The sequence below is a fragment of the Grampus griseus genome (genome assembly GCF_964374135.1).
Source record: "Grampus griseus genome assembly, chromosome: 5".
Lineage (NCBI taxonomy): Eukaryota > Metazoa > Chordata > Mammalia > Artiodactyla > Delphinidae > Grampus > Grampus griseus.
In genome coordinates, this window is record NC_138998.1 from 131,332,280 (window position 1) to 131,351,292 (window position 19,013).

General features: G+C 45.1%; 1 protein-coding gene across 3 annotated transcripts in view; it reads left to right on the top strand.

Annotated features, from left to right (window-relative positions):
• Positions 1-19,013, top strand: part of EVA1C (eva-1 homolog C) — a gene marked incomplete at its 5' end in the record, with an annotated part of 82,815 nt that overhangs the window by 6,655 nt on the left and 57,147 nt on the right. The window contains one exon of one of the 3 annotated variants that reach the window (XM_082655646.1): positions 13,153-13,184. The exons of the other annotated variants lie outside the window; for them this stretch is intronic. Coding sequence (XP_082511772.1) covers positions 13,153-13,184 — 32 coding nt within the window. The remainder of the gene's footprint in view (positions 1-13,152; positions 13,185-19,013) is intronic. 3 annotated transcript variants of the gene reach the window in all.

Sequence of the window (19,013 nt, forward strand, 5' to 3'; positions counted from 1 at the left end):
AGGGAATACTGCTATGATAAGTTGAAGAAATAGCATCAAGAGAGGCTAAGTAACTTTTGGGGATTTGAATGCAGGCAGCTTCTCTAATGCTAAAACAAATAAATTACAAGTTGTTTAAAACAGTGCCACTTCTGTAATGTTTATCTCTTAATATACCAGATCCAAAGCTTTAGTGAACTGGAAAATAAAGCTGGGAAAATTATCCAGAATGCCGCAAAAGAGATAAAGACACGGAAAAAAGTTTATAAGACATGGAAAATGGAATGAAGGTTCAACATACAGCTGATCAGTATTCCAGAAAGGGAGAATAGGGAAAATGAGGGAGAGGCAACACTCAAAGAGATAATACCTTAGAGTCAATTTTCAAGAGTTGATGAATGATCCAGATTCAAGCATCTCAAGCAAGATAAATAAAAATAAATTTATGCTTATCATATTAAAACTACAAAATGCTAAAACAAAGTGACAGTTTTAAAACGATCATAGAGAAAAAAATTTTCATCTATAAAGGCTTGCCCATAACAGTGAGAGGCAGAAGCCAGTCAAATATTTTCCAGGTTCTGGGGAAAAAAAAACTGTCAGTGCAGAGCTATATACCCAGCTAAACTATCTTCAAGAGTGAGTGTGAAATAAGGGCACGTTTACCACTAATAAATCCTTACTGAAAGAACTACTAAAGAATATACTTCCTGAAGAAGGACACTGAGTCTAGAAGGAAGGCTTGAGATATAAAGAAAAGAAATGATGAGCAAAGAAATGGTATAACTTCTAATGTACTTTACCTATATTTTTTGCTGTCCGCCTGCTTAGAGAGTGTCATTTCCTTGCCTTGATAGAGATGTTCTCTAAGATATCTTCTCCTTTTGGCAGCTAAAATCAAGAGATAGCTTTTTGACCCAGTTGAACTCTTCCACTGACTTATGACTTTCATCCTGAGGGTACCCAGTACTCCTTACCAGGTGGGCATCAGTTCCCTTGTGAGTACACAGTGGAAGGTCTGTATGAAAGAACAAGGAATGTTCTCAGGTCTTTCAGGTATCAGATGCTGTGCTAGGTATCATATAGGCCTACTCTAAAGAGTCAGTTCTGTCCTGAGAAAGCTTCTTTCTCAGTGGTTTCATAGTCACACAGATAACAAGCAGTTTGAGGGATGAAGGATAGATTTGGCAGGTCACATTCTCAAAATGGTACCCAAAGCACAGAGCTTGGAATTGAGGGTTTAGTAGTGTATCCATAGACCTACCAGATGACACTGCCCGTGTATAGGTTTTACATTTTCACACCTGCATTTCAGGACACCTGTATCACTTGCTCACTCAGGCTCCTGGAGATGAATTTCTCCTGCATTAACCAGGTAGGGAATGAAGCGTTGCTTGGGGTCAGTTTCGACCTGAGAGTCAAGTTTTCTATACACAGAGAAGCAGGCAACATTAAAATTCAAAACTCAGGCCACTGACTCTGAAATGTATGTTTGCAAACTGTCTGATTTCATGTCTGCCTCAGATGTCCCATGAATACAAATCACCTCATTTGGGGTTGGAGGAGCAGGGAGGAAGAAACCTAAGAATGATCTCCAAAACAAATCTTTAATTCGGATGAGGATAATAGAATGTAATCCCATTTCAAGTCTGTCAGCATTCCTTTGATGATCACAAATGAGTCCCTTTTCCCCTGCAATGTGGGGGGATAATCTGGATAAAATAACCCTTTTTGTCTGTGAGGGCCTGAGCGATGCCTCCTCATGACAGCTTTCAGAGTAGTGTTTCAGAGTCTGAGAAGGGCGCTCTGCTACCAAGTCCTTCCCTTTCTACTCTTGACTTAGAAGATTTTTCCCTCTTTTCATGTTTGGCGGCTTCCGAAGGTCTCAGGCTTAGCAATCATAAATCAATCGTAGTACTGTACTCTGGAACGAGAGAGACCTGAGTCACGGAGCCCTTTCTCTTCTCTGTTTGTGCAGCGGGAGACAGGTGGAGATGAGAACGCACGATCTTATCTAGAAGGCCAATTTTTACAGCTTTTGAGGGATACACGTCAAGGAGTGCCTGCAATTATAGTCTCCTTTCTATTAAAAAAATGTACACTGACTCACGTTCGGGCTCACACACCTCTTTTCTGTCCATTTGATGGTGAAATTAAGGGACGGTCGTTTTTAAACACCTTCTTCTATTTTGGGAGGCCTAAACACACCTTCCAAAGCTAACAATGCCAAATGCTTTGTGGACAAGTCAGACCGGATATAAAGACTCAGGTGCCATCTGCAGCCTCAGCATGAAAAGGGGCCTCAAGGCCCCGGTGCTGCAGGACCTGCTGTGTGGAGTCTGTCCTTCAGGCTGTGGAGAATTCTACAGAGCAGAGCCTGTGGTCTTCTCTGTTTTGCCTCTTTAAACCTCAGTTTAAGTGTGAAGGTCCCTTTCTTCTGATTTACTTTTTTTTTTTTTTTTTAAGCAAAGGGCTCCAAGACTTTTGTCCCCAGGATTATGTGTAAACAGTGTTATGGTTCTCTAAAGCCATAAACCAGTGCTTTGAGGAAAAAGGTCTCCTCTTGTCGCAGACTTCTGCGTTTCTTTCTAGCTCTTCAAGGCAGGTTATTTGGGTTGTCAGTCTTCACCAAGAATGCCATGTGGTCCTTATAGTAGATGGCTGTCTTCACTCAAGGAGAATTTAGCTTGTCCTAATGTTTAATCTAAACCAGTGATTCTCAATGCTTAGTGAAATAAGACAGAGAAAGACAAATGCTATATGATATTTACTTATACATGGAATCTAAAAAATAATACACATGAACGTATATACAAAACAGAAACAGACTCACAGACTTAGAAAACAAACTAATGGTTACCAAAGAGCAGAGGGAAGCGGGGGAGGGATAAGTTAGGGGCATGGGATTAATAGATGCAAACTACTATACATAGAATAGATAAGCAACAGTTACTGCATAGCACTGAGAATTATACCCATTATCTTGTAATAAGTTGTAATGGATTCTAGTCGGCAAAAATACTGAAGCACCGTGCTGCACACCTGAAGCTAACACAATACTGTACATCAGCTATATCTCAGTAAAAAAGGAAAGAAGCCAGTGATTCGCAACCCAGGGAGACTTTGTCCCCCCAGGAATATTTGGCAATGTCTGGAGGCAGTTTGATTCTTCACAACTAGGGGTGCTATTGGCATCTAGTGAGTAGAAGCCGGGGTGCTGCTAAACGTCCTACAAGGCACAGGACAGCCACTACAGCAGGGAATGATCAGGTCCTCAGTCCTCATGCTGAGGTTGAGGAATGCTGGGTCCGACAAGACAATATGCCATGGCTTTATGTTCTACAAGTTTGGAATCTCAAAAAGGTGGGAACATTTTTTCAAAACCAAAGTTGAGTCTGGAAAACCTAGAGGTGGCTCCACGACGCTCTTTTCAAGGCCAGCTCGCCTCCTGCAGCCACCCAAAAGTGTTCAGTTCCTCAAAGCCAAGGACGTGGCAATCCAGGCACTGCTCTCATCCAGGTTTTTCTTCAGGCTCCCCTCGGCCCCAGCTTCCTCTCTGGAACTTGCCTGTGTCTTTGGCCCTTTTGTCCTCATTTCAAGCTCAAATACTAGCCATCGTTAACGTCACTCTAAAATAGCCCTCTGGACGCAGAGGTGTTTAGACTTGAAGTCGCTTGCTCGCTCGCAGTGCGAGGATGTGTTTGCAACACCTCTCAATTATTTCACAACTTCACTGAAACAATCCTAGGCGCGGGGCAGGATGGGGGGGCAATTCGATTTGAATTTTTAAAAGGAAGAGAGCAAGCCTTGAAAACCATGCTCAGATCTGCTTTTCCCTGGCTCCTCTCACTGCCTCCCCCTACTTTCCTCCTCCTCTGTTCCTGCTTCCCTTCTTCCTGCACCCTGTCTAACCGCCCCCCACCTTTGCATCCACAGACTGACAGCACATATACCCGCTGACATTTCTGTGCAACGTTGTGTCCCCATCTGTGCCGCCTGTTATATACTCTGTAAAGAGACCTGTTCAGAGATGGTTCTAAGAGTGTTAATTGCATGGATGAATCATCTATTACTATTTCAGTGCAACCCTGCCCACCCCTCTGTGCTGAATGTTATCACCTTATCAGGCCACATTTGAAGCTTCTGTGGTCATGGGACCGGGCATCATTGTAGGGCCCACACTGAGTAGAAGGAGAATCAAACAGATTCCTCTGACATGATAGCTACAACCCCTGCCCAGAGGCCACCAGACCGGCGGACAGCCAACCACTGTCAGAGCTTGCCTTTCTCTGTCACCCTTCTTTCAAACAGGTTGCAACACTAATTAAAATATTTCTTTCTTTCTGCCAAACACAGAGAAAATATAGTATTGTTTCCAAAAGAGCAGGCAGGGGCACCAGCAGGAATGGGTGTGCAATATTTGTAAAGTTTCGTGACTCAGTAACTCTGAATCTCCAAGCATTTTAAGAGCTTTGTCCAAAAAAAGGTCTATTGTGTGGCTCTTGGCACTGAAGAAAATAGCAGGCCTGTCAGAACTCTGTTTCAGATTTAATTTTAAAGTGGGTGATGTAAGAATGCCGTCCAATGGGAGGGCTTTGCTGCTGCTTCTCATTTCCGCCCATTTTGGTGTGACAGAACTTGAGTGTTCAGAATCCGTTTATATGAAGAAATTGAAGCATCTTCCCTTGACACCATGTTGATAAAAAGGCACCACATCCCTAAGCAAAGTACAGTATGTCTTTAAAATGAATATGACTTCCTGCAATAAAAGTAAAAGCATATTTGACTGTATATGTCTATTTGATTATTTGACTGTCTGTGTGTGTATATATATTTATGCATTTATACAGAGCATCTTCTTGCCAGATCTTCTCTTTTTCTCAATACACTTTTTAAAAATTATAACTTTTTTCTTTTTTAATTGAAGTATAGTTGATTTACACTGTTTCAGGTGTACAGCAAAATGATTCAGTTATGTATATATATGTATATATGTGTGTGTGTGTATATATATATATATATATATATATTCTTTTTCAGATTCTTTTCCATTATAGGTTATTACAAGATATTGAATATAGTTCCCTGTGCTATACAGTAGGTCCTTGTTGTTTATCTATTTTATATGTAGTAGTGTGTATCTGTTCATCCCAAATTCCCAATTTATCCCTCCCCTTCCCTTTCCCCTTTGGTAACCATAAGTTTGTTTTCTGTGTCTGTGAGTCTCTGTTTTAACAATACACTTTTGAAAATGTAGACCTAGAGACATTATTGATTTTCCCAAATGCTCCAAGCATTTGTTATTTACTTCCGGATACAGATGTTATAAAAATAAGCAGAAAAAAACATTTTATGAAGATGCTCTTTCCTAGTTGTTTTCTTCCCAGGATATTAAATAGTGAACAGTGATTTTTTTCATCATATAGACATGTTAATATAGAGTACACGTTTATCCTCGATGTCTCTGTGTTAATAAAGATTATATACTGTGTTTTTAAACAAAGAACCAAGGGATTCTATTCAACCGTTGGATTCAGCTGAACCAGGTTGTAAGCTTCTAGGCTGGGAAAATTTCTCACAATGTTACCAAGCATCAGTCCATGTTATGGGAGTGACTTTCCCTGCTTCCAACGCCACTGGTCCTCAGCAAAACAGACTCTATTTCCTTCTTCCTGGTTTCTAGAAAACTGCCTTAAAGACCTGGACAGTCACTGAATTTAAGGTTGTATTTTTTTTTTTATAATGGGAAATTTAACATGTAGACCCCATACGCAACATGGATCGCCCCAGGCTGGGTCCAAAATAAAATCAGACCATGGACAAGATCAGTCCTGGGAAACTGAACACAGATAAACCCACCATGACTCTCCGCAGCCCCAGGCTGTTACTGTGAGGAAGGTCTGGCCAAAGGGAATGTCTTAGTTATTTGCTCCTGTGTGTGTAGCTAAACGCGTGTGTGCGTGTGTGCACACACACACGCACAAGTGAGGGGCCTTTCATCCTCAGAATGCAGTCAGACAGTGACATGTGAACCAAACTCAAACTACAGTCTTCCATGGAACCTTCTGGAACCTTCTGGAATGTGACTTGCTACTGCCTCAGGGTCTTTCATGAGAGTCTGCACCATTCATCTTCATTACCCACTTATGTATTCTCTTTCTTTGGCAAGGTAAATTATTAGGTGGAGTATACACAGTCTGATATACTGAGGGTCTTATGTTAAGAATGTCAAATGTTTGTGATTCAGTTTCACAGACTGGGTTAAAATTGCAGGGCTAAGTACTAGTTTTAAATTACATCATCATCATCATTATTATTCCAGCAAGCTGTGAGGTATGGACTTTACCTGACCATATCTGCACTTCCGCTGGCTTTGGGGAAGAGTGAATTTGCTGGAATCACCGAAGCCTGAGAACCAGGGGAAAGGGTTAAGCTTTTCTCACTGCAGGGCATTCGGGGCCCAGGGCTGATGCCATTGCATACTAAATCCTTCCTTGATTGGATTTTAATACAATTATCACCAAGGAATGAAGTCACGAAAGGATAATATGCAGACTTCAGAAACAGAGCTGTCCAATAGAAATATGACGTCATCCATGTAGGTAATATTAAATATCCCAGTAGCCACATTAGAAAAAGTTAAAGAGGTGAAATGAATTTCCATAGGAAATTTTATTTAACCTAATGTACCCAAAGTATCATTTCTACCCTAATAAGTATTTTTTAAATTATTAATGAGAGAGTTTATGTTCTTTTTTGCTTATGAAGACTTGGAAATGCTGTATGTAATTTACCCTTACAGCACATCTCAGTTCAGACTGGCTGCATCTCAAGTCCCCAGTAGCCACGTGTGGCCTGGGGCCGCCGTACTGAGCAGCGCAGCGGTAGAAGGTTGAGCAGGGCACGAAAGTCTGGAGATGTCTAGAGCTGGGCAGAGTTGAGGTAGGGGATCAGCGTGGAGCCTCAGGCCTCAGCTCTTGGTGAAGGCATCTTCTTCTCACAGAGCCCCCGTCAGGCTGCCTCGTGAAGGGGCCAGTGCCAGCTGCCCCAGTTCCTCCCTGGGAGCTTGGCCTCCCCAGCTTGCCTCCTTGCCGCGTGGAGGAGGATTGGTGTCCTCATGCTTCCTCCAAGCCCTTTCCCGAGAACCCTCCTAGATTTCTGTCCTTGGACAGGGAGAGGGCTGCCGGGAGTCACCAAACTCTAACAGAACCTTCCAGCAATACCAGAAATTGATCAGCCCTACTCGCCTTAATCCCTTTCTGCCACGTGGACATCACAAGGATTTCAGGCTGTCATCCTGTGCAAACCCACCACGGGGCATCGGGGCTCAGTGGTGCAAGAGTTTTTGAACTGTGCATCCTCCTACTGGAAAGCTTATTTCTCCCAGAGGCTGCTCTTGGTTAACCTTAGCCCACAGCGGAGAGAACACAGGCTGGGTACCAGTAAGGGGTCTGCCAGGATGTCTCCCAGCTTATTAGAGGCAGGACCAAGATTGGACTCAGGACTCCACTCCTGTTCGGAGTCACTGTGCTGCCCGCAGGATCAGCTCTCAAAAGGAACAGATGAGGGCTTCCGTGGTGGCGCAGTGGTTGAGAGTCCGCCTGCCGATGCAGGGGACGCGGGTTCGTGCCCCGGTCCGGGAAGATCCCACATGCCGCGGAGCAGCTGGGCCCGTGAGCCATGGCCGCTGAGCCTGCGCGTCCGGAGCCTGTGCTCCGCAACGGGAGAGGCCACAGCAGTGAGAGGCCTGCGTACTGCAAAAAAAAAAAAAAAAGGAGCAGATGTGAGGGGTTCAGAAAGACCCCATCCCAGAACTCTCCCCTTCCCTGATGATACCACGGGCTGACCTGGCTTTTTATTATTCCTCTGGGCTCACGCTAGAATCACTTTGGGGGTGCATTCAAATATACTGATGTCTGGAGCTCCTCCCCAGGCTAATTGAATTGGAATCTCTGGGCTGGGGCCTGGACATTGATATTTTTAAATCTCCCGAGGTGATTCTGACATTCAGTCAAGGTTGACACTTGCTGGAAAGCATTGCACACTTTTAAATCTGTCCATATATTTATTCAATATTAAATATTTATTATTATTTTTCCAGACACAGAAAATTTGTAATACTTGTCCAAAGGCTTCCTTTATACTCTTCACCCAGATTCCTTAAACGTTTCCATTTTATCACATTCGCCTTATTCTTTTTTTTTTTTTTTTTGTGGTACGTGGGCCTCTCACTGTTGTGGCCTCTCCCGTTGCGGAGCACAGGCTCCGGACGCGCAGGCCCAGCGGCCACGGCTCACGGGCCCAGCCGCTCCGCGGCATGTGGGATCTTCCCCGACCGGGGTACGAACCCGCGTCCCCTGCATCGGCAAGCGGACTCTCAACCACTGCGCCACCAGGGAAGCCCGGCCTTATTCTTTTCTAAGTTGCAAGTAAGACGTCCTTTACTCCCGAGTACTCCCATGTGTTCCTTAAGAACAAGGAAGGACAGTCTCTTACATAACCAAGAACAATGATCAAAATCAGGAAATGAACCTGCCACAATACTGTTTTCTAATCTACAGACCTCATTCAGATTTCACCAGTTGTCCCAGTAATGTGCTTTAGAGTGAAAGAAAACCTCAGCTCATGCAGTATTTTCAGTTGTCATGTCTCTTTAGTCTCCTTGCAACCTAGAATGGCTCCCAGTCTGTATCTTTCATGACGTTGGCATTTTCGAAGATTATGAGATGGTCATTTTATAGCCTGTCCCTTAGTTTGGATTTGTCTGATGTTTTATTCTTACGCATTTGGGCAGGACGTTGCAGCAGTGAAGCTGTGTTCTTTTCTGTGCGTTGCATGGGGAGGAATGGGATGTCGGTCACCCCGTTACTCTGAAGTGACTTTGATGTTTGGTGAAGGTCTCTTTTGGATGACAGATGCCATCATCAGCCATCCTCACACAAACTGAGTCACTGTAGGTAGCAATATATCTAGCAAAGCCGTTAGGGTCTTGAACTCGGGAGAAGCAAGTCTTAAAGCAGAAGAGGGGAAAGAATAAAAAGGTTCTGGAACCTGGAGCTTTGGCAAGGGGAACTGGTCCAGGAAAGGCACTGCCAATGTTGCTCCTGGCGTTGGGATGAAGTGACAGGACAGCATTTGTCCTGGAAGGGACTTCGGATTAGGGAGAGGGGCAAGAAGAGAGACTGCTTACGTGTGGCTTTGGTGAGGACTGAAATGTTCCTTTTTAATCCTCCATCTAAATCAGAGCAACTCACCCTTTCTCAGCTTTGGTGCGCCTCGCAGCTCCATCTGTAATGGAGATCGACAGCTTCCAGTTTTAGCCCCAGATATGATTCCTGTTAAGATCATGACCAGCTTGCCACTTCCTGTTTATTATCTGTTGCATATCTTCAGATCAGATGTGGTTTTTACCACTTCAAAGAGCGCTAGAACTTCAACGGATGGAATGCATCCGTTTTGCTTCTGGCTCAGAAGACCTTCTTATTCCACAGACGAAGCCTATTACTTGTTTTAATAAACTATCAGAACTTGGTTTTCCTTGTGTGTGCATGTAGGGGACAGTGTATGGACTGAGGTGGAATAGGAGATGGTGTTTATTTCTGTCCATCTGGTATACCAGGCCTCCCGAGGGCCCCTGAGTAGCAAGCAGTTTCCCTCCTGCACCGCTGTCGGTATTTCTGCTCATGGCTGTCTTTGGCTCATTCTAAGAATGTGTCATTCCCTCTTCTTTGTTCCCTCTCCTTACTTCATATATTTACCTTCACCTGGGCTGTTGGAGAAACGTCACCTTGTCATGGAGATAGTGGCCACAACAAATTTAAGTTCCCCGAACTCACGCTGTGCCTCGGTCACTTCCTCATACCGCTGAGCCAAACAACAACTAATGGGGGTAATAATGATAAAGATGAATGTTTATGCACAGCTGACTCTGGATGTTCCCCCCACAAAAGATATTGGAGTCTTAACCTGGTACCTGTGACCTTATTTGGAGATAGAGTCAATATAGAAGTAATCCAGTTAAGATGAGGTTATTACAGTGGCCCCTAATCCAATATGACTGGTGTCCTTCAAAAAAGGGGAAATTTGGACACAGAGAGACCCACAGGGAGAAGACCACGTGAAGAGTACAGTTATGCTGCCACAAGTCAAGGAACTGCCATAGCTAGGGGAGAGGCCTGGAACACAGCCTTCCCCAGAGCCTTCGGAGGGAGCGTGACCCTGTCGACACCTTGATTTTGGATCTCCGGCCTCCAGAACTGTGAGGCAATACATTTCTGTGCTTCTAAGGCACCGAATTTGTGGTACCTTGTTACAGAAGCCACAGGAAATTAATACAGCAGAGTTCTGAGCACCATGCGTATAATAGCTCAGTTAATCTTGACAACGGTCCCCTGAGATAAGAGTTATTATCGTTACCTTCATTTTATAGATGCCTGGCTGAGGCTCAGAGGGGTCGGGCCGTTTGCTCAAGGTCCCTTGAGCTGATAAAACCCCGCTTTACTCAACCCTGTAATATCCACCTCTGGCCGTCATCTTACGTCTCACCTCTCCTTCACAGCCGCCCTGTGCCTCTTCCTCCCTCCCGTCCTCCTTCCCTCTCGGTCTCCTCTAAGGGGCCTTCTCTGTTGTTCTGCCTCTTGAAGGCGTCCCTGCCCTCGGCTCTTCCCACACTAGCCGTTCTCTCAAGTCACTTGTGTGCCGATCGCTTCCTGGTTTCCCTCCTCCCAGGTCCCTCTCTGGAGCTTCTGACTCTGGACACTCCGCTGGGATGCCCCACGGGCACTCAGAACAGAGTCACAAACCCTGCTTTTGATGCTCGATTTCCCAAGAGGACAGCATCACCAGTTCAAAACCTGGGAGGCATCCCTAAGTCTCACTTGTCCCTGTGCCCCTCATCCCCATCCCCCATTCCCACCGATTCTAGGACTAAATCACTGTCACTTCAGTCTGGACCCAGCTGCATAATCAGGACCCAGATGCCAAATGAAAATAAGGACCCCCTTGTTCAAAAATCCGGGGGAAAGAGCTGTTTAAGGCACTAAAATACGAAGTTTTCTTGTCACACTGGTTTTTATTTGCTCTTCAATGTTGTTCTAAGAGAAAAAAAATGGACACTTTAAATTATTAGCATGACTTTTATTGATCATCTTCATATTAGGCTATGCTAGTTTTAAATACAAATACAAGAGCGTTGAGCGGGTACATGGCATTACAGAAACGATACATTCTTATTTTGTGTATATACTGCCCATTCTGCTACTGCTCTCTACCTTGTCTCTTACTGATGTGTAAGGAATGATGGAAAGGAAGAGAAGCTGTGGGTTCCTCTGTCTTTCCCTTTCCTTCTGTGTCATCATTTTCAGCATACGTATCTGGCTAATGTAAACACGAGTAAAAAAAAGATACGGTGGGTTTCTTGGTTGTCCCTATTTCTTACAATGCCCTTGCCATCGTTCCTCATTCAAAGCAGATTCCTATTCTAACAGAGAGTGTGGCCTCTCAGTGCTGTCAGCATCTCTGCTTCCCCAGTTGGAGATGTAACACGCTTTCCTGATGCTCACTTTGAGTTTTGCTGGTCAGATCGCACTTCCGCCAGAATTCTGTGCTCGGGGCATGTCAAACACTGCGTGGCAACCTGGTGGGAAACAACAGTGGAAACCTAGGTTATGGGGTCTCCTCTGCTCGAGCACATGCCCCGTTGGCCTATGGGGCTTCGTTTACAAAACACAAGTTCAAAGATTCAATTATTAAAGTTTCAAGGTGGTCACAGCAGAGCATTAAACCAAGAGCTGGGCTCTTCTGAGCGTGGGGCTGGCTCTGTGCACCAGCGCGGGGCATAGACCCACGAGGTCGACTCTTGATCTCCATCCCTCCCTCCCCATCCCTCTGCCCCTGTCTTAGCTCAAGCCTTCATCCTTGCCCCCCAGAGGACTGCAGCCACCCTAATCTCTTCATAGGTCTCTGCAGTCCATCTAACACAGGCCCCTGGATTCAGGATTTCTCGGAATTGCCAATCTGACCAGCATCACTTGCCTGCCTTCGAGCCTGCAGTGGCTCCCATCTGACTTCAGGTTAAATGCAAACTCCGTGGGAAGACCTCGCTAACTTCGTCAGCCTTCCCTCCTGACTTCACACCCGGTGCCCTGGCCACGCCGAACGTCTAGCTCCCTTTGAGCCTTTGCACATCTGCCCCTGCTGCCTGAGGTTCATTTTCACCTGGTTACCTCCTGCTCTTTCTTCAGGCATCACCTCCCATCTGGAAGCCCTCCTGGCCACCTCCTCAGGTGGGTCAGATGTCTCTTGTTATTGCACCCTGCCCACCAGACACCCACTGTGCTCCTCTACCACAGCATTTAAAATCACTCAGCATAATACTATGACAAGGAGTAGAGAGAGAAGTGGTGAGCAGTTCCTCCTTTATTCGGCATCCTGGACTCAGGCAGGGGTAATGAGGGGCCCTTGAACCTGGAGTAGAGACCCAGGCCCAGAGTCGGAGCAGGGACTCACCCTGGCCCCCATCACCAGTGGGGCGTGAGATCTTTTGTGCCGCCGAAAGTGGAATACTTCCCTGACATCACAGCAGGCTGTCGTGGGTATCATCGTGAGCTAGGAGATGACAAGGCTTTTGTGAAAGGTTGAACATTTTATAAAAAGGAAGAATGAATACTTATATATATATTTTGAAGCAAAGACCGAGTTCTGCCACATGGAGACTTGTTCTGAAGGCAGTCCCAGTTCTGCATGTTTGAATTACCTACAAAGGCTAGCGCTTTTGTGGCTGTGTAAATCCCACTCTATCCTTAATATAGAAATACACTGGGTCCTCATTATTCGAGGTGGTATGTTCTGTCGAGTCCTGCTGTATAGCACTGAATTCGCAAATATTGAGACATTGTTCCTATGAGAATGCACAGCCTAATTTTATACATGTTTCTGCTTAATGACACCTTATTTTATAAAAATTTTTATTGGAGTATAGTTGACTTACAATGTTGCATTAGTTTCAGGTGTACAGCAAAGTGAATCAGTTATACATATACATAGATCCACTCTTTTTAGTTTCTTTTCCCATGTAGGCCATTACAGAGTATTGAGAAGAGTTCCCTGTGCTATACAGTAGGTCCTTATTAGTTATCTATTTTATATATATTAGCGTGTATATGTCGATCCCAGTCTCCCGATTTATCCCTCCCCTCCCTTACCCCGTGGTAACCATAAGTTTGTTTTCTACATCTGTGACTCTGTTTTGTAGATAAGTTCATTTGTACACTTTTTTTAGATTCCACATATAAGCGATATCATATATTTGTCTTTCTCTGACTTCGTTCTGTATGACAGTTTCTAGGTCCATCCATGTTACTGCAAATGGCATTATTTTGGTCTTTTTCATGGCTGAGTAATATTCCATTGAATGCATGTACCACATCTTCTTTATCCATTCCTCTATTGATGGGCATTCAGGTTGCTTCCATGAAAGACACCTTATTTAATACCCATTGTTGATTCATTAATGTTGAACTCACGGCCAACAGCACTGTGATTCGTGCCTGGACACAGCCCCTCTAACACGTGTATTTTCTCCGTAAGGCCCATCCCAGCTTCTTGCGCTTGAGAACGTGAGACAGTTGTGCACCACCGTGCTTGGGGCTGTTCGACACAGCAGAATCACCAGCACAAAGCACAAAAATGTGACAAACCTGGCACTAGGTAGACTATGAAAAGGACCCACGTTTATCGTATGAGAGCTGAAACCAGAAGGCAGAGCGTCACCTGGTTCCACTACGGCTGGGACCACGCACACTGGGTGACTCAAATTTTCCCAAGAATGGCTAGGAAAGCCCTGGGAGGATTGATTTTGGGGGTGTCCAATAAATATTAGTAGGCGAGTTTGCAAAAAACATTGCAAATTATCATGAGGGTCAGCTGTATATACCACTGAACCAGGGTTGGATTTTCCTCTACTTAGCCATCCAGAAGATGGCCAGAAGCCAGTTGGTAGAATAAGACTCCAGCACGGTGATGAATAAAGTAGACATGACGGGATGTAATCGCTCAACTGTCACCCAAACAGTTGTGTATAAAAGAAGGCAACAGACCCAGAATAGCAAGTGTAAGCTGAGGGCCGTCAGAAGGAACAGGTGTCAGCCAGGGAAGGATACAGAAAAGTAAATAAAGAGCTCATAGGAGAATGAAGAAAGCGTGGGTCCCTGGGGCCATTGAGTGAAGCTGAGTCCACTGGAGAAGGTTTACACCAGGGGCCAGCATGCCAGGGACTCAATTAAGGATGAATATAATGATTAAGGCCAGGCCGGCCTGATTACCCTGCGGGCGCCCGTATTTCTTTACATTCGCCAGCCTCCCCTGTTTCTGCAAAATACAAAAGAAGAAATGCTGCTACTTCCCCTAATTCTAAGGTGAAACCAAAGACGGGGGCAGCGAAATGACCTGCCCAAAATCCTGTTAAACCCACGAAGAGGCTGTAACAGATACAGTAGGTCACCTGGCCTGTTCAGCACAGCCTCTTGGATACGAAGTTTACACCTGTTGCACGTTTTAGAAACTTCCCTGCTCTGGTTTTGTTAACTGCCTAGGGAACAAAGCCTGTTTAGTCAAGAGTACAACAAATCCTGCCCCTAAATCCAATCATTTTAACCTTCCAAATAGCTTTCTGAGGTTTACAGCGCTGCTCACCAGTCATCATCTTTAAGGAAAGAGTTTTATTATTATGAGTAGTGAAATCACTGTATAATTTTCCAGTTAACTGAATAAAGCTCAAAATGCACGCCCTAAAGTCTTTCTACCGTGAGCGCATCAAGCCACCTTGATCGTCCTACACATCCCGAGCGTGGGCTGTCGGGGAAATGAACAGTCTGGAGTTGAAAGGCTGTTTCAGGGGCTCCTTGGAGAGGCAGCACCTCTCTGCCCCCACATCCATGTGTTGGGCTGTGTCGGGCCCTCTGGTTGGTCGGCTTCCCTGAGCGTTTCTGAGAGCCTTTTGTTGTACGTGGGGATCGAGCCACTAATTTGGCCAATTCCGAGGCAGGAAAGATCAAGTGTAGATTTCACATCTGAGCTTTAAGTGCGGATTAAAAGTTGCATTAAGTTATCAAATGCACCTCCATCCTGCCTTAATCGCCAAGGGGCTCTGTAGTTTGGGGGTGACTCTGCATCCCAAAGAAAAGAAAAAGTATTCCGTGTAAAGGCTTCGGGCAAATGGGGATTGATCCAGTTACTTTTAAACAGCTCTAATCCAGATGGTGTCGGCTGAATAACTTTCTGGGGTGGGTACCTGATTACCGAATAAGGTGTTCATTTTTATAGGATGTGAAATCTTTGGTTGAAAGGGCACAAAGGAGCTCCTACCAGACTGTTCAGACATAAAATAGTGTCATCGTACGGTTGTAATTCAAGTCCAACGCAGTTCATTTAGAATAATTTGTAATCAGTTGATTCATATCTTCCTCTCTCTCTTTCTTTCTGTATATGTTTACATACATATGCTCGTATATATATAATACATGTATGTATGTACATATATATACACTATAGTATTGTGTTGTAAATGGTGGAGAAAGTCCTCCTCTTGGGCTCTTTAAGGATCACACCAACACAGCATGCTGGAAATTACACTCAGAGAGGCATGTGAAATTAAAGGATTGATTATACTCACAGGTCCTATAGGAGGGAGGCGTGGCACACCACACAGGGTGCCACATGGGAGAAGCACCCAGGGAGCAGCTCAGCCAATCAGGTAGGGAGCCGAGAAAGAGAGAGGACCCATGGGCAAGTACCTTTACTGGGGGTCAGGGTGGAGTACGTAGCAGAAGTCATGAGGGGTTTTATTGGTGTGTTTGAATGTCACTGGGTCATACGGGAGCACGTGGCAGGGACCAGCCTTATCACATCAGTGCAACTGATTGCCTGGGCGGGCTGCTCACAGCCTGTTTGTGGGGATGTTGAGGCATTAGGAATATAGGTTTAAAAAACTGACAGTACCAGGGGCTTCCCTGGTGGCGCAGTGGTTAGGAATCTGCCTGCCAATGTAGGGGACATGGGTTCAAGCCCTGGTCCGGGAAGAACCGGGAGCAACTAAGCTGGTGCGCCACAACTACTGAGCCTGAGCTCTAGAGCCTGCGAGCCGCAACTACTGAGCCCGTGCGCCACAGATACTGAAGCCCTCACACCTAGAGCCCGTGCTCCGCAACAAGAGAAGCCACTGCAATGAGAAGCCCACGCACCACAACGAAGAGTAGCCCCCGCTTGCTGCAACTAGAGAAAGCCCACACACAGCAATGAAGACCCAACGCAGCCAAAAATAAAAACTAAACAATAAATTTATAAAAAGAAAAAATTGACAGTACAATTCCCTAGCAAGATCTATAAGTACTGGGCGACGTTGGTGCCATGAGGGTTAATCAGAATCTACCACTCACCCATTCACGTCTGGTCTGCCCTTTCTCTGCCAGTCTTACTCATTTAAAAACTGTTCATTGCCTTCCTACTATATGTCAGACTCTTTCTAGGTTCTGGGGATAGAGCAATAAATAAAACAACATCCCTGCTTATATTCAGAAGAGGAGAAACTGACAGTATCTCTGTGTAGTGAAATACAGCAGAATCAGGGGTAGTGGGGCAGGAAGTGCATGTTTTTCAGAGCAGCTAGGGAAAGCCTGTCTGATAAGGTTACATTTGAACAAAGGTCAGGACGAAAGGAGGGAGGGAGAAAGTAGACACTCGAAGGAAGAAGCTTTCTGGTGAACAGAACAGCCAAAGCAAAGGTCCTGAGGTGAGAGTATGTGTGGCTTTTTTTTTTTTAATGAATTAATTAATTTATTTTTGGCTGCATTGGGTCTTCATCATTGGGTCTTCGTTGCTGTGCTCGGGCTTTCTCTAGTTGCACCAAGTGGGGGCTACTCTTTGTTGCGGTGCGCGGGCTTCTCATTGCGGTGGCTTCTCTTGTTGTGGAGCATGGGTCTAGGCATGCGGGCTTCAGTAGTTGTGGCACACAGGCTCAGTAGTTGTGGCTCGTGAGCTCTAGAGCACCGGTGCAGTAGTTGTGGCACACGGGCTTAGTTGCTCCATGGCATGTGGGATCTTCCCTGCCCAGGGCTCGAACCCGTGTCCCCTGCATTGGCAGGCGGATTCTTAACCACTGCGCCACCAGGGAAGTCCCTGTGTGGCGTTTTTGAGAAACAAGATCACTGTGGCTGGAGCTGAGGAGGAGAGTTATAAGGATGAGGTCAGGTAGGTAGCGGAAGGGGGCTTGATCTCACACAGACTTCAGATTTTTTTGTCTGAATGAGTCGAAAGCCAAATAATGGATTGACACGTGTAAACAAATGCTTAGACAGGCACAAGGATCTGACCCATACGTGTAAATACACACCTGGTCATCCACACAGAAAAATCCGCTTAATATATATGAATATGTAGGGGAAAGTATGGGGTTTGGTGAATCAGAGGGTCAGTGTGCAGAAAGGGAAAAGAAGGAGATGTTGGGAGAAAAACTAACGAGATAAGAGATCATTGACTAAGCGATTGTCAGGAACCAGAGTTAAATACAAGAATTCAAAGCCCGGGGGAAGTGGAAAAATGGGACCTGGGTGCCATGTGGCACTCATGAAAGATGAAAAAATGTTCATTCCTTAGGCAGAAAAGTCACAGAGAAGAACCGGGCGGCTGTCACTTTTCTTGTCAAATGTTAGCAGCCAACTTCCAGGGTTATTTTTTCCATGATTGTTGATCAGAAATTTGAAAGTATTTTAATCACATACACTTTGGGGTTCCTTTAAATGCTCTTGAAACAATGGCAGGCATGGAAAATGTTGCAGGTTTTGTGCCTTCAGCAATAGTATTTTTATTTGGCTTTAAGAAAATCAAGCAGCTTTATTGACAAAGAGCATAGCTTGAGTTTGTTGAGAAAAACGGGTCAGAAACTGGATTTTTGGAATTTGTAGGTTCAAAAGTAACGTATCAGAAGCCAGCAAACTTTTCCAAATTTGCACTCGGCTGGTTCTTTTGGGGGAGTGTTGTGCTCATTTCTGTAAAAAATGCTTCCATGACACCCTCAAACCGGGGGACAAATGATTAATGGTGTAATCCCCATCGTGAGTATGAGCCCGTCCTTGGGACATTTTTATAGACTGTGAAAGCAAATATCATCTGCTGTTTTACCGTGTCTTAATGCTGAATCCAAACCGAGGCTGACCTAGGAAGCAGTGGATTTGGGGCTGCTTGTCCTTGCTTGTTTGGGGCTCCCTTTTCCATAGAGCTTGGACTCCCAATCTCTTTTCCTCTTAGTACACTCATGCAGTCCTTAAGGAATGAAACTGACGTACCCAGCCACTGTGTAAGCTGCTCTACTTATGCTATCTTACGGCCTGCACAACTCTGTAAAGGAGGTATGTCTCCGATATGACAGATGAGAAAACAGATCTAAAGGGGTTATATTTAACGTGCCTGAAAAGCATCTGATCTGAGGGGTTTCAAAGCCTGAATTCCCTGCATCGTAACCTGTGGCCCCCACGTCTGTGCTTTGGCACTTTTATCCTGGGCCAGCACCCTCTGGGGCACCACACCAGTCTGCCCACAGCCCCAGACCCTTCCCACACTCATCAGGACATGGAAACTTGCCTACCTGTGAGCATTCCATAAAAGCCCACTTAGTCTCTTTTGCTGATGCAGCTTTTTAAAGTTTTAAAAAGTCAGTGGCATTGTGAAGAGTGGTGACTAGTAGGCTAAGTAATGAGACCTCTAGTTCTTTTTATCTCCTTAGTAATTCAATGGCAGCAAGGTCTCAGCTCAAAGAAAGGATTATCCCAATGAGGATTGAAGGTCATGTGAAATGGTGTCAACACCACCATCATAAATCAGTGAGATGTGTTTGGTGAAAGTTTTTGGTACTCCTCAAAGACCTACCAGCTTCCTACTTAACACAAGTACCCGTTGACAGAATGCTGGAGTATTAGTCAGAGGAGGCTAGCTGCTGAAACCAACAGCTCCCAAATCTTGCTGGGATAACGAGGCTGTGCTCC